Source organism: Bos indicus, chromosome 10 (assembly GCF_029378745.1).
Source record: "Bos indicus isolate NIAB-ARS_2022 breed Sahiwal x Tharparkar chromosome 10, NIAB-ARS_B.indTharparkar_mat_pri_1.0, whole genome shotgun sequence".
Classification (NCBI taxonomy): Eukaryota; Metazoa; Chordata; class Mammalia; order Artiodactyla; family Bovidae; genus Bos; species Bos indicus.
Window position 1 is genome coordinate 14,014,087 of NC_091769.1, and position 14,551 is coordinate 14,028,637.

The 14,551-nt window shown below is 54.5% G+C and overlaps 1 protein-coding gene across 2 annotated transcripts in view; it reads left to right on the plus strand.

Moving 5' to 3' along the window:
- The window catches only part of SMAD3 (SMAD family member 3), a 126,833-nt gene extending 112,588 nt beyond the window's left edge, over positions 1-14,245 (plus strand). For both annotated transcript variants that reach the window (XM_019968174.2, XM_070796949.1), the window contains exons 6-9: positions 2,329-2,541; positions 4,744-4,881; positions 7,289-7,433; positions 9,863-14,245. In XM_019968174.2, coding sequence (XP_019823733.1) covers positions 2,329-2,541; positions 4,744-4,881; positions 7,289-7,433; positions 9,863-9,986 — 620 coding nt within the window. In that variant the 3' untranslated portion in view covers positions 9,987-14,245. The remainder of the gene's footprint in view (positions 1-2,328; positions 2,542-4,743; positions 4,882-7,288; positions 7,434-9,862) is intronic.
- Positions 14,246-14,551: the final 306 nt, after the last annotated feature.

Genomic DNA, 14,551 nt, shown 5'->3' on the forward strand with positions numbered 1-14,551 from the left:
TTAAGATTTCCAAAGCAACATAGCTCACATTTTAGTGAGCACATTGTTTAGAATATAACTTATCTCACTGGAATGTCAAACATCGAGCAACGCCAGAGCCAGATGTGGCTGACATGGCTCAGTCCAGCCTCCAGGGTACTGGCCGCGGGCTGTGGTCGCTCCTGCCCCCATCACACCCCCTTCGCCATTAAGTAGCCTGGACACCCTGCCTTCCCTCCTCTTCCCTTGCTCCACCCTGGCAGGAGAAGGAGGAGCAAGGACACTTTGCCCCCTTTGGTTGGAGGTCAGGCCAAGAATAGGATGTTCTCAAGTTTGAACAACCAAAATTATTCTAATTGCTATAGACACCATTTATTGAGTGTCTGATGCGTGCCCTGCTCTCCACTTGAATTCTCTCAGTCCATCCAAAAACAGCGCCGGGTGAGAAAGGAAGTTCTCCACTCGGGTGGCCCCAGGGAGATGTGGACACTGAAACTCCGAGCTAAACTGCTTTGCTCAGCAGCACACAGCTGCTCTGTGTCTGGCCTGAAGCTTGGGCTCCATGACCTGGTCAAACATTCAGGGCAGTGACTGTCGTCTGGGGGCTATTTTGCCCCCTGGAAGACCTCTCTCAATGTCTGAAGGCCCTTCTGGCTGTCACAGCTGGGAGGGCGAGACGGATGTGGTCTGCCGGCATCTAGAGGCCAAGGGTGCCACACATATCCTGGAGCCCACAGAAGCCTCTCTCCCCAAACAGAATGACCCGGCCCCGAATCTCGATAGTGCTGAGGTGGAGAAACCTGGTCAGATGTCCTGACCCTCCGGCTGACTCTTCCTGGGTGTGGCAAGGGCAGGGTTGTCACCGGTCTTCAGATCCTCCTGTGTGTGCTGACCTTCTTTTTACCCTTAGATGGGATCATGGACATTGACCCTGGAAGGAGGTCAGGGCCCCGTTGCCCAGCAGGGAGACCTGGCCCCACCTTCTGGGTTTTTCTCACACTGTCAGCGGCCTGGGGAGCTGAGCAGAGGTTCTCGTGGGCTCTCGTGGGCTCTGGGAAGTTGCCTGGCGGGCAGTGAGCAGGGGTCTCGGGCCAGGGCTGAGACTTGGTCCAGTGAGCCCTCCTGGACTCTCTCACCAGTTCCCCAGAGATGCACCCTGAATGACCGTCCATGTATATGTATATATGTATTAATAAGAGCCAGGGTGATGCTCCATGCTCTGCGATGGAGCATTGAGAGCAGCAAACTCCCTGATTGTCCAGCACACGGGATTCAAGGGGGCAGAGTGCAGGATGTGGTCCCAGGAGCAGTGCCCGGCTGGAAGGGGTGACTGGGGTGCGGAGGGGGTGGCAGGGGGTCATGTAAGCGGGCAGGCAGTGGTGCAAACGAGGAATGATGAGGGCCTGGCCCCTGGCCAGGAAGTAGGACCCTGAGATGAGCTATGACGGAGAGACGGGCGGGAGGAGGGCTCCTGGGCAGGTGTGGAGCCTGGAATGGCTGGAGGTGGCACGAGTCACGGGAAAGGCGATGTGGGGCCACGAGAGGGGAAACCTCTGTTTCCAGGGTGCCTTCCTCTTCTGAGAACCACCCCCTCACAGGATGGCAGTTTGCTTTAAGGTGCCCTTGACTGAGACACAGGCTGGCAACTGGGATAAATTCCGAGTTTCTCTTAGGTGAACGTGTGTGTCTCAGCCGCCCCAGTGGATGGCCTCTGGACACGTGTGGAGGACAGCTTCCGGGGTCAGTGGCAGGGACCCAGCTCACGCCGCAGACGGCAGCCGGTGCCTGTGTGGTCGCAACCGCTGAGCCCGGGTGACACCCGGGGTCGCGCCAGCCTCGTCATCTGGCTGTTTCACAGGCCTGGACACTGCCGTGAGATGGGCTAGGAGTTGGTACATGATCAGGCAGAACCAGCAGCTGCAGGCCCTTTTGGGGGGCAGAGATCAGCAAGGGTTACTATGGGGACCTTGAAAGAAAGGCCGGTGGTGGGACCAGACTGCACTGGCCGCTCCTGGCCTGTGTGGTGCATCTGCCCAGGTGTCTGTTGGTCCCAGGGCCTTTCAGATTTGGTCTGGCACCTCCTTGAAGATGGCTCTGACCTAAGGCCAGGCGGGGCAGGGCCTTTATGAGCTCAAACTAAACAGTGCCAGGGCCGGCAGAATGCATCTCCGAAAACCTAAGGGTTCTGCCCCACTGGATCCTGTGAGTTTTACACAGGAAAAGGGTGGGGAGATCATAATGCCCTCTGAGAGGCGAGGAAACAGTCTTCCAGGGTATCCAGGGGACCCCATCCAGGAGCCCAGTGCCTGGGGGGACTCCCTGACCCAGCAGCCTGGCCTGTCTCCTCAGACCTGCAGCCCGTCACCTACTGTGAGCCGGCCTTCTGGTGCTCCATCTCCTACTACGAGCTCAACCAGCGCGTCGGGGAGACATTCCACGCCTCCCAGCCGTCCATGACGGTGGATGGCTTCACCGACCCCTCCAACTCGGAGCGCTTCTGCCTGGGGCTGCTCTCCAACGTCAACCGGAACGCAGCTGTGGAGCTGACACGGAGGCATATCGGTAAGGGGCGGCCACGCTACCCTCCCCCCGACACCCCAGCCCACCCCAGCCCCCGCGGGGACCCACCTGCCACCGCTGTGCCGCGCCTCCCTCACCTGCCCCTCAGGCCTTGTCACCTTGCTTAGGGTAAGACAGGTATAATCCAGGTCGCCTGTTCATCCCTCCTCGGGCAGAGACCATCTCTGAAAATTTGAAAGCAGTAGAGGAAGACCCTTGGATTTCTTGAGAAAGGCAACTGTGCCATTCTCTTAATAAAAATACCCTTAAAGTACAGAGCGCAGACAGGTAGATAGTCTGTCTTGGAGGAGTGAGCTTTCATTTGTTCATTTCATATATAATTGTCCTAGGAACTTAGAAAAGGCGAAAAGATGATAGGTACTGCCCACTCCAGGATTCTTGGGCTTCCCTTGTGGCTCAGCTGGTAAAGAATCTGCCTGCAATGCGGGAGACCTGGGTTCGATCCCTGGGTTGGGAAGATCTCCTGGAGAAGGGAAAGGCTACCCACTCCAGTATTCTGGCCTAGAGAATTCCATGGACTGTATAGTCCATGGGGTCACAAAGAGTCGGACACGACTGAGCACCTTTCACTTTCTTTCACTTTCATTGCCTGCGGCCAGGACAACACGGCTGCTAACACTGTCTCCTGAGCCCCAGCCTGTGGCAAAATATCACTTAGTATAGGGAAGGTGAAGCCTTGATGTGTGTCCCTTGGTTTGTTCATAAAATTATCATGCTGAGGATGTTCACAACTTTGCGATCCAGTCACCTAGAAGGGTCCTAGAGATGGAGTAGAGAGGGTGGGTATTCTCAGACATTGTTCAGTTCATCCACGGTGGCCGAGGGGCTCTAGAGCAAACTCAAGAGCTGAGTGGGGAAGCAGGCGTCCGGGCCCATGTGAACCAGAGCACCTCTGCTCTTGCTTGTATCGTGGGCCTTCACAGAAGATCTCATGTAGAGAGAGGGTTTTCCAGTTAAAAGTTGGGAAGCCATGGGCCTGCACCAGTGGGATCATTTTCCAGGGAATAACCTGATACCCAGGGAGGGGCAGAGGGTACACAGCAGTTGTGTGACACAGTGGGTGACATAGAGCCCCCCGCCCCAAGCCCGTACCCTTCCCAGACAGCCTCCCACTTGTTTTAGAAAGACCCGCAGTGGTATACACAGAGGTTTGTTTACTCACTCCATACTTCTGTATATCTAAAAATAGTATTTTAAAAGTTACCCAAACAAACATTTTTGTTCTTTGGATCGTCTTCCCACCTCCACCTCTGCCTCCTGCTCTTGACTCATGTAATACTGGGGCCCCCCCAGGTCTGCCGGCACCCTGGAGTCTTCGAGATGCCAAGTCCTGTAGCACTGAGCCAGGTGGAGCAGGGGAGAGGGACAGCTGTGGGACGAGGTGGCAGGCCTGTAGCCGATCACCTGCTTTCCATCCCGCTCCACGTCGCGCCTGTGAAATCTGGCTCCATTTCCCGGCCCTCAGGGCCTCTCCCCTCCTGGAGTGGGAACAGAGGCCTTCCAGGCAGAAGAGTACATCCCCTGGCCGAGCAGAGACTCATTGTTGGAGGGTTTATGTAACCGCTTGAATTGCAGGGCCAGTTTAAAAATAATTTCTGTCCATCTGGAGTAGATTTAAGAGATGAAGGAAAATGAAATGATGTAGACCTATGGAATGGTTTAGAAAAACGCATCGAGAGGAGAAAGGTACATGGGGTGGCGTTAATCAAGCCACGCCTGCAGTGAAGGGCTCCTGGGGTGTCTGCTGCCTGAGGAGCTCTGCAGGTTGACTATGAGTTTCTGAATGTTGGAAGGGGGAAGGGACCTAATAGCAGCAGCAACAACTGCTGCTCACCGGGCACCCATGAGGTAGGTATTATCATTATCCCCATCTTGCAGATGAAGAAACTGAGGCTGAGTAACTTGGCTGAGGCCTGTGGCAGATCACTGGTGGAGGCTACCATTAAGACTTACCCTGTGCTCTTTCCTCTCATTGTCTGCCTCCCTGGTTTAGCAGCCCAGCATCAGCCATCACCTCCTGGTGGGATTAGGCCTGGACTCTGGGTCCCCTTTGCCTGGTGATGCTGCTAGAGACCAGTCACCTGGAATGTTGACTGCAGCTCTGCCTCCTGTGGTCGCTGCGGCGGGTGCCGGGACCACTGTGGGGGCCAGAGAGCCGGTCCAGGCTAACCTGAATCTCTCTAGGGCGGGGTGTGCGGCTGTACTACATTGGAGGGGAGGTCTTCGCAGAATGCCTCAGTGACAGCGCCATCTTTGTGCAGTCTCCCAACTGTAACCAGCGCTATGGCTGGCACCCAGCCACCGTCTGCAAGATTCCACCAGGTACCACCATCTACACACCCTTCCCTGTGGGCCTCTCCTCTGCGGCGCATGCCCGGGAGGCCGGAAAGCCTTCTTCTTCCTTTTCTCCTCATTGGTGTTTGCACTGACAATCTGGAGATGCTTCACTTGCGTTTTCTCTGTGCCTTGCTGTCTCACTGTGACCTCCTGGAACCTCCGCAGAACAGACGCAGCATCTGACAGGTCTGCCTTTGATCTGTGGGTACCTGTTTCCTGCCTGTGTGCACAGATGCTGAGGTAGTATGCTTGTTTGCTTCCTTCTTCCCTTCCTCCTCCCTTCCTACAGCCATGCTGGAAGCTGCAGGGGGATGGGAGGGTACAGGAAGCCCTACTGCTGCCCTCTCAGAGTGTACCCATCAGCTGAGTGTACAAGGCAAAGACCCAAATGTGCTTAACACAAGAGAGGGTGGTGCTAAGCACAAAGCAAGCAGCACAGGTCACATGCTGTTGGAACCAAGGGGGAAAAGCATTTAACTGTTAGGATGGTTCAGAGGCGGCTTCATGGAGGATAAGGCATTTGGGCTTGCAAGGAGCCATGGGCCTGCACCTGTGTGGAAGGAGTAGCCACAGGGTGATGGGGGCAGGGACGAGGGCATTCCAAGGCAGAGGGGATGATATGGGCAAAGGCCTAGAGGTGAAGGAGGGCAAGGCATGTGTGGGCTGCACTCTGGCTGTGGTGGAGGCTGTTTAAGACAGTCAGGGACGTGTTTAGAAAATATGATGGGACCGGGCCATGGAAGGACACAAGATCACGTTTACTCAAGGGGACTGTTGAGGGTTTTCTGAGTAGGACTATGTATTCCAGGGGGTGGAGGACTCACCTGGCTCACCTCAGAGGGTGGTGTGGACAGGGCCAGCCCTGGGTAGAAAACCAGGCAAGAGGCTGATCTTACCTAGAACCTTGCATAGAAAGCAGAGGCAGAAAGCCCCCGAGGCCCCCTCTCCCAGGACATGCAGCCGCAGGGCGTGGACTGCGCCTGGCGGGTGGAATGTGTGGCTCAGGCCATTGCCTTCGGCATGAGTGTGGCATGTCTCCCTGCCTGCCAAGAGGCAGATGATGGTAGTGTGGCGGGTCATGGGCAAGGTCAGTTGAAGAATGCAGTTTGAGAGGCTAGCGGTGCTCTGTGTTCCCAGAAGGTCGTGCGGTTGCGTTTACAGAGCACGTGTCTATCTTGGGGCTCACTTGGTCCTCTCCAGTTACTCTAGCTTTCCAGGCAAGGAGGCATGTTGAAATAAGCTCAGAGAGGTTAAGTCACCTGCACAGGATGCACAGCTAGTAAGTGGCCGAGCCAGGATGAGCCTCAGGCTGTGTGCTCCTCTGCTGCTCGCTGGGCAGGGGGCTGGAGCCCACTGTGGGCCCTGCTCCACCTCCTGTCCCCTCAGAGAAGACGAGGAGAGGAAGCCCAGCTGCACTTTTGGCTTCCTGCCCACCCCTTGGCCCTCCCAGCCTCTCTGGTTCGGGCAGAGCTGGCTGTGGTGCTGGCTGTCAGTTCTTGGAATGTCGGCGCTGGGGGCTCCTGAGGCCAGCCTCTCCTTTCACAAGGGAGATATGGGCTTAGAAGAGAAAGGAACCAGCCCAGAGTCGCACAGCCAGCCGAGGGGCCCAGTCAGTGCTGGCCCGCTAGCGAGCGTCACCTCAGCTCACCTTTGGGGCATTTCCGGCATGTGCTTTTGTCTTTTTCTTTTTCTCGTTGACACATTCCTGGCACTTGGGCTGTAGGACTTCAAACAGGAGATTTATTGTGCGTTTCACGTGTGCCTGTCTCTGGTTGTACTGCTGGGAGAGTTAGGCACACACCTTCACTTTCCTGTGAATGTCACCCTAACCCAGCTTTGTGCCCAGATCTCTCGCTACCCCCGGTCCCAGTGGAGGTGGATTCATCGGAGAACCCTGGGTGGAAGGTGCCCAGGACCCTCTGCTGAACTTCCTGTTGGCATGGCAGGCTGGGCAGCCTCTCAGCTGCCCTGTCCGGCGCCCCCTCCATCAAAGGGCACGGCCTTCTGTTCCCCAGGCCCCACACCAAGGGCACCTCCGGGTCACAGCCCTGTCTCTCTGTTCCCTGGAGTTCCACCTGGCCCCTTCACCCAGGGCAGAGCCCCCCACCTGACTGTCTCCCTCAGCCTTCCCCCTGCTCTGGGAACTAGAACTTATGGACCAGGGTTGAGCACCCCCTACAGCTGTGTCGGCTGCACCTCCCTATTGAAGTGGCGGTGGCTTCAGGGTGGAGACCACATGGGCTGCCCGCAGCAGGCGGCTGAGCGTGGAGTCTGTGGCTAATGCGGAAACGCTGGTCTGGGGGGTGACCTTGGGGGTGGCTTTAACCAGGAGGGGCGCTCAGGCCAAGTACCGTCTTCTTCCCCGTGAGCTCTGCATCTGTCCTGTTGGCAGGATGCAACCTGAAGATCTTCAACAACCAGGAGTTTGCCGCCCTCTTGGCTCAGTCTGTCAACCAGGGCTTCGAGGCTGTGTACCAGCTGACCCGCATGTGCACCATTCGCATGAGCTTTGTCAAAGGCTGGGGAGCCGAGTACAGGTGGGTGCTGGGGTGCCTGTCCTAGGGGCGCAGGGGCCACAGGTGACTCAGAACAGCTGAGCAGGGGCTCCTCAGAGATGAGCTAGGCTGGCCCTCTCCCCGAAGAGCAGAAGGACCGGGGATCAGCATGGGGCCGAGTCCCATTAGACGAGGAAGAGCGAGCAGTGCTTGCCCATCGTTTCAGTGTCTCAGGCACGGGCAGCATCTCATCGTCACAACCCTGGGTGGGGATGTTGGTATCATCCCTGTTGTACAGATGAGGGAACGAAGGCCCAGGGAGGGAACTGACTTGCCTGAAGTCACATCACTGGTGGAAACGCTGAGCCTGCTACTGCACCCTCTTTGCATCTTCCTCGTTTCTTCTGGGCAGATGATTTTAGGACGACCCTCTCCAAGGAGTTAAGTCTCCCCCTCAGGGTTCCTTCCCTCCTCTGTGGCTCCTTCTCTGACCTGGTAATCCTGAGGATCTAGGGTTTTAAAACTGAGAAAGCAGGGAAGAGAGGAGGAGATGCCAGCAGTCAAAGGAACAATATTCACTTGCTCAGAAATGATTTTCTTTCAGAATTTCACGTACTGGTTTAAACGCAGCACTGGTCAGGGGATGTCCCTGGTCCGCTCTGTCGAAGCTCTCAGACCACTCGGGTGTGGGCCTAAGCTGCCTGTTCCTTTTCTTTCCACACCTGCACAGGAGCTTCCTCGAGAGGCGGGTCTGTGCACCCAGCCCCCACTCCACGGCAGAGGCAGGGGCGCCCACACGTCAGCCCGAGCCAGTACCTCGCAAGTTATTCCCCCCTTCTCTTCATTTTCCCAGATGTTTGGAATCCATTTTGTTTTGCAGTCATTCTGCACCCGGGCCAAACCCATTTCAGTATTGGCTCTGGGCCACCATTTATAATGAAATCCAGATGAGCGTGACTTATGGAAAGTCAGATTCTCATTAGAGGATTTCGGTCCGTAAAATCCTCGTCTGTCATTTACCGTATTTTAGCTGCTGTTCCCCGTGTCTGCCCCACAGTGCTGGGGAACACAGCCGTTGGTCTGTGGGGTCTCTCTCAAATCTGGGAGGTGTGACCAATTGGGCAGTCCGAGTGGTCAGCCTTCAGGCTGATAACAGCCTGAGATCAGCCCAGGCCCACGGGCCCAGCCCGAGGGACATTGTAGCTCACCTCTTAGCCTTGGCTGGAATCATTTAGGCAACAAGAAAGGTTAGAAAACTAGTCTTGTTTTTTGTTGGGGAAGGAAAATATTTAAAGATGGACCCAGTGGGAAGGAGCCAGAGGGAGGTCTGTCCCTCCTAACACTCAGACTGGTGTTTTGAGGGTCGCACGCAGGCACCCAGGTCAGGCAGGCACCCCGGGGCCGAGTCTGCGAGCCCGTTTCTAACCTTCCGCTCAGACGATGCGCAGGCCAGGCGAGGAGGGTGGTGCCCTGGGGTTGGCGGCTCTCAACCTGGCGCGGCACGCAGCTGCCCAGCTTCAAGTGCTGGGGGAAGAGGCCCTTTGTTGGCCGGAGCCTTTCCCTGGGGCCACTGTGTCACCGCACAGGACACGCTGCCAGCACACCCCGGCCTGTGCAGCCCACCACGTCACTGCTGCCTGGCAGCACTGTGGAGCAGCCTGACCGGCGGCGCGGCCCCTTCCCAGAACAGTCTCGCCCTCCTCTGCCTCCTGGGCCAAGGAGAGGAAGGTTTCATCCCTTCCTGTGAGGTGGCCCAGAGCCGGGCCTGGGGCCCGGGCCTCTCACCTCCAGCTGGCACCCGCACCTCCGGCCTCAGCAGATAGCCTTTTGCTCAGAGGAGGCCTTTGGGAGCTCGCCTGCGAGCTGCGTCATCAACCAGCCCGAATTTAGACAGAGGGCTTTGGGGAAAAGAAACGTGTGGTGTGCCTTAGTTTTTTTCCAGTAATTGTTCCATGGCTCGCTCTGCTCGTAAGATTTTCCAAAATAAGGCCATAGATGGGAATTATATCAGCACATTGGGGACCAACGGCATGCGGACTCTGTCGGCGCTTTGTTAAAAAACACCCCTCAACCAGACAGACGCCCGTCACCGTGGCCTGCCAGGACTGGAGGCGGGGGAACTGTGGGTGCCCACTTAGGACGGGGGGCTGGGAAGACCTTTGCTCTGGCTGGAGGTTCTCCATCAGGCGCCCGTCACGGCAACCGGTGGGCCTCTGGGGCACCCTGGAATTTGCCTTACATGTTTCTCTCTAAGGGGGCCACCTCCTTTCCCTTCCTGCTTGGAGGAGTTTGGCAGGCAGTTTCAGCAAGTTGGTGGCACCTTCTCCAGGACTGGGTCTGGCAGGGCAGGCTGTAGCTCTGGCTCTGGGAAGAAGACTGACACCAGATCAGGAGAAGCCACTCTGATGCATCTGTGTGCTACTGGATCTTCTAAATGGCCCCCACCCACCCTTTTCTCAAATGTCTTGCAGGAGACAAACTGTGACCAGCACCCCCTGCTGGATTGAGCTGCACCTGAATGGACCTTTGCAGTGGCTTGACAAGGTCCTCACCCAGATGGGCTCCCCTAGCATCCGCTGCTCCAGCGTGTCTTAGGGACACTGCGAGTGAAGGGGGAGGGTAGGGAGGGTGGATTTGGGGAAGAGGGCCATGTAGGAGGTGGAGAAATCAGAACTCAACTCACTGGTGTCAAAAGAAGAAATTTTTCTCCCTCAACTAAAGTGGCATCAGCCTGTTTTCCAAAACACGAAAGCAAACCCAGAGGTGAATTTCTGTGAACAGCTGTCTGCTGAACACGGTGGCCCTTCGGCCCCAGTATGAAGGGTAAGAAATGGCTTCTGCTCTGGTGGCGTGAGCAAACAGGTAGTGTTTCACCGCCTGCCCCTCCCCTGGTCCCCTTCTTTCTTAAAGACAGCAAACTGAGATGTCAGTGCCCAACAGGAACTGGCCCCCTGGTTAGGACTGGAGTGTGGACTTTGCCTTGGGTGCTCTGGGCAGGGAGAAGCTTGCAGGGGTCTGAGCACACCATGGGCCCAGCCCTCCCCTTCCACTGAATATTCCCAAACCCCAGCAGGAGCAGACCATGTACCTGGGCGCTGGATTGACTTGCGGCGGGGAAGGGGCTCGTCTGTCTCCACCTCTCTGAGCCTACTGATTGTGTCTAGAATCGAGCACATAGGGACCGGTGGCAAGGGGTGGAAAGACACCTCTTCTTTAAAAATGATCTTAAATTTGCCCTCATTTTCAGCAGTTGGCAGGATCTGTTGAGGCTCAGCACATACCCAACATACAGTTTGTATCATCATGTTAATCTCAAGAGAGATCCGAATCACGGGAAGTGTTCCCAGGAGGTAGCTGTCCATGAGGTGTGCAAGGGTGTCCGGTCACCTGTAAGAGCTCGCTCCGCTTTCTCATGCATTTGGCTGTATTGGTTGGTATAGTCAGTTGCGTTAATTAAATGAACTGTATCATATGGTCTTTTAAACATTTGATTTTTTAAAAAAACAAACACCCCGGGTGACACACTGACTGGGAAACCAGAGTGGGACCCAGCAACTTCTCTCCCAAAGTGAAGCTTTTTCCAGGTTTTGTTAAGACGACACCTGCCAGTACTTTTGGAAGCTGAAACTGACAAAAGCAAATTCACCAAGAGGGAAAGATCTCAGGCCGACAAAGAAATAAAAGGGCTATTAAAAAAAATTATTTTTACACCTTTGAAAACTGCAGAATTGGTGCCAAGAGGTCTGTCATCTTTCCCCTGAGGGATGAGATTATCTAGCTCACGGCAGAGGACCGGCAGTGACAACTCTAGCAGTTAGAATGTGTAGTAAGTATCGCTCCCGGTGGCAATTAGTGAGGAAACTACTATAGATTATTTCAACTGGAAAAAAAAGAGCCCCCTTATACTGACCTTTTGCAGAATGCAGCAGATGGAATTGTCACTTGCAATTGGTACTTTATTCTTTGCTGCTGTTTTTTGTATGAAATGAGTTATCCCATATTTTTTGCATGGTTTTCTACCAGGAAAAATAAAGGGATTTCCTATGGAAGTCCTGTATTATTCCAGGTGAAGGGAAGAAAGTTGTGTACTTTTGGCAGGTATAAACCTCAAATGTGATGACATTTGTGATGCTGTGTGGAGACACTGGGTGCTTCCTGGTGCCTTGCTCGCAGGACCCTAGGCCTCAGAAGCTCCAGCCCCGAAGTCCAGGTAGGAGGGCTGCTCACCATGCCTCCAGAGGACACAGCAGCAGGCAGGAGTGCCTTGCCAGACGTGGACTAGTGTTCACACAGGGCTGTTGTCAGAGTCCAGAGACACCACACAGCCCCTCACTCCACCTGAGGCCAGATGCTGTGGCTCTGAAGTTTCTGCCTGGTGTGAAATGATCGTGGACTGCTTTTTACAGATACAAGAAATCATGTGAACCTCCTGGATGTGTTTCTGCCCCCGGTCAGGCCTGAGACTGGTGGTATGGCTTCTAACTTCAGTTTGGCCTAGGCTGGAGCCGTTGTGGTGCCCCTACTAAAAGCCACGGGGAGCAGTCTCCAGGGGCCCGTCATCTCCTGAGAGCACTCCCTATGGCACACAGCTGTCCTCCAGGTACTTGGGAGCTGGCTTCAGGTACAGCCCAATTTGGGTGATCTGGTTGGTCATGTCTGGTTGCATCTGGATGGCGTCTTAGAACCCACAATGCTGAAAGCTAAAGAATCTTTGTAGTAGGCATGGAGTTTTTGTGTTTTTTTTCCCTAAAGCTACTTACTTGGCCTTTTTTCTTTATAACTAGACTGCTAAAGGAAGACGGGTGAGGAAAAAGTGGGTAAGACCACGTTCAGCACCCTTCAAAAGAAAATTTGGTTGTACCTAGAGGTTAGGATCTGGTTTCATTCCCATCATAGAGGCTGCGTAAGTGGCTTTGAGGCATGTGTGATATTAGTGTCCTACAAGTCATAAAAAGTAGTTTTAAAACCCTATTGCATAAAGGCATTTATACATTGAAAGACAGGACAGGTGAAGGGGCAGGAGGAGGGCGGTTCTCGGGGTGATGGCAGCTGCTGGAGGGTGCTTTTGGTGTCACTGCCCAGGCTGCAGGACATGCCTGCTCCCCGGCCCCGGGCTCCCCGCCAGGCCGCCCTCACCTTGCGGCTTGCGGCGATGCTGACCCGGGTGTGGCTACAGCGCAGGGGCCCTAGGTCCTGGCCTTGGCACCTCCCCTGGGAGCCAGCTTCTGTTCCCTTTCCTCTCCTCCCACACCCTCCCCACTCCTAACTTTATTTAGTACTGGGAGCCTTCCAGCGCAAGTAGGTAGCCGCCCTGGCAGTTCGGGTTACAGGCCTGTGCTGGCACGTCATCTCCACTGGCCACCTTCCTGGCAGGCTGCAGACCTGACATTTTGAGACAAACCCAGAGTCAGGAGCGGGGACTTTGACTCTTAGGAGGAACAGACAGCAGGGCAAGGCTGCTGGCAGACTCTTCCATTGTCCTTATGTTGTCTGTGAGGTTTTTTTTTAATCGTCCGTGGTGATTATTTTTTTAAATCATTGTTAACGTATTGGAATGAGCTGTAGCACATATCTTGTGCTTCAGTTTGTTTTTCTCCATCTCCCTCTGGCTTCCCGGAGTTTGGACATATTCCAGGGCTAAATGCTTTTACTCAAACCGCAGAAAAGTTTTCTTGAAGTAATGCGTGCATGTCATGCATGCATGCGAGTCATTTGGGGAGAAGGCAGAGATCTGATTTCATTTGCAGCCCCAAGCTGCCATTTCTGAGGCTCTGAGGACCTCTGCAGGGCCAGAGCTCCCATTAGGCCACTCTCTGTAGTCTGTAAGAGAAGGGAGGGACAGGAATTGGCATGCGCTCCTAGGACTGTTTATCAAGGGGGTTACCAGTAGCGAGAGGGCGCATGTTTGGTTCTGAACCCTGTATCTCACTGTGACTTCAAGTGGCAGAGTTGGGAGTTTTCTCCCTAATCTACATCTTTGCTAGAAGAAAACCTCAACATAGTCACTCTGGTATGGTATAGATGTTCCCTTCTAGAACCTTCCTTCAAGTAACAGTCTTTGAGGAGTATCCGCCACTTCTCAAGTGGGTAGGAAAGCAGAAAAATGTATGGATCAAAACTGAAGAGGCCTCTCTGATGGGAGAGTGGGGAGATGACTTGCTATACAAGCAACCTTTCAGAAACACGGCTATCACAAAGAAAAACTCATGTATTGTGTAAACTGGATTGAGAAATTCTCTCAAGTGATCCTGTAATTTTTTTTTATGCTGAAGTAATGTACACTCGAGCATTCTGGTGTTTTTATATTTATGTAATAATTTCTTAAAACCAAGACAGATAACTATTTAATTTTGGAAGAAAGTTGGAAACGGCTCTCCTCCCGAGGACAGTGGCTTGGCCCCCAGAGCCACCAACCCAGGCTGGCTCCCTGTGTGGCAGCATGTGAACACAGGCAGCTAGCTCAGGCCAACGCAGGCCCGTCCACAGGGGCCTATGAACCCAGCCCCTCTCCCTTCCCAGGGGCGGGAACTGTACAGAGGGCTGGAGCCACCTGCCCCCAAGAAGCCTTCATTCACCTTCAGTGCTGCTGTTGCAACTAGGCTGTCCTGGGCGGGACTCCTGCTTGGGTGGGGAAGAGAACGGAGGATGCTGATTACCTTCCCTTCTCAGCCAGCCTGACCTTTTAATACCCTTTGTAAAAAGCATGTATGTATTTATAGTGTTTTAGACTTTTCTAACTTTTGTATCTTAAGAGCTGAGCACCTGTTTAAGCATTGTACCCCTGTTGTTAAATGTGTCCTCTCTCCTCTCTTCCTCCTGTAAGTGCCCTTCTAATAAAACTTCATTGAAAAGCAGCTGGGCTGGAAGTGCACATTCATTCTTGCTGCCGTGTCTGGCTGCAGAGTTTAAAGGGCCTGGGGCCTTCAGAGAAGAGAGTCGCTGAGCCCAGGTGTGCCAGGTCCCATTCTGCCGCTGCCCGCATTCACTCACTGAGCACAACGTGCAGGGAGAGCGGGGGCTTCCAGCTCTGGCACACCTCCCAGCGGTGCTGCCTCCAGGCTGTCAGTCTGTGCTCATGTCCACTGTATCAGAAAGCCTCCGGCCAGTGGCTGCAGGTCACCGGATTAGTCTCCCCACAGGCATAGAGGTAAGTTTCAGAC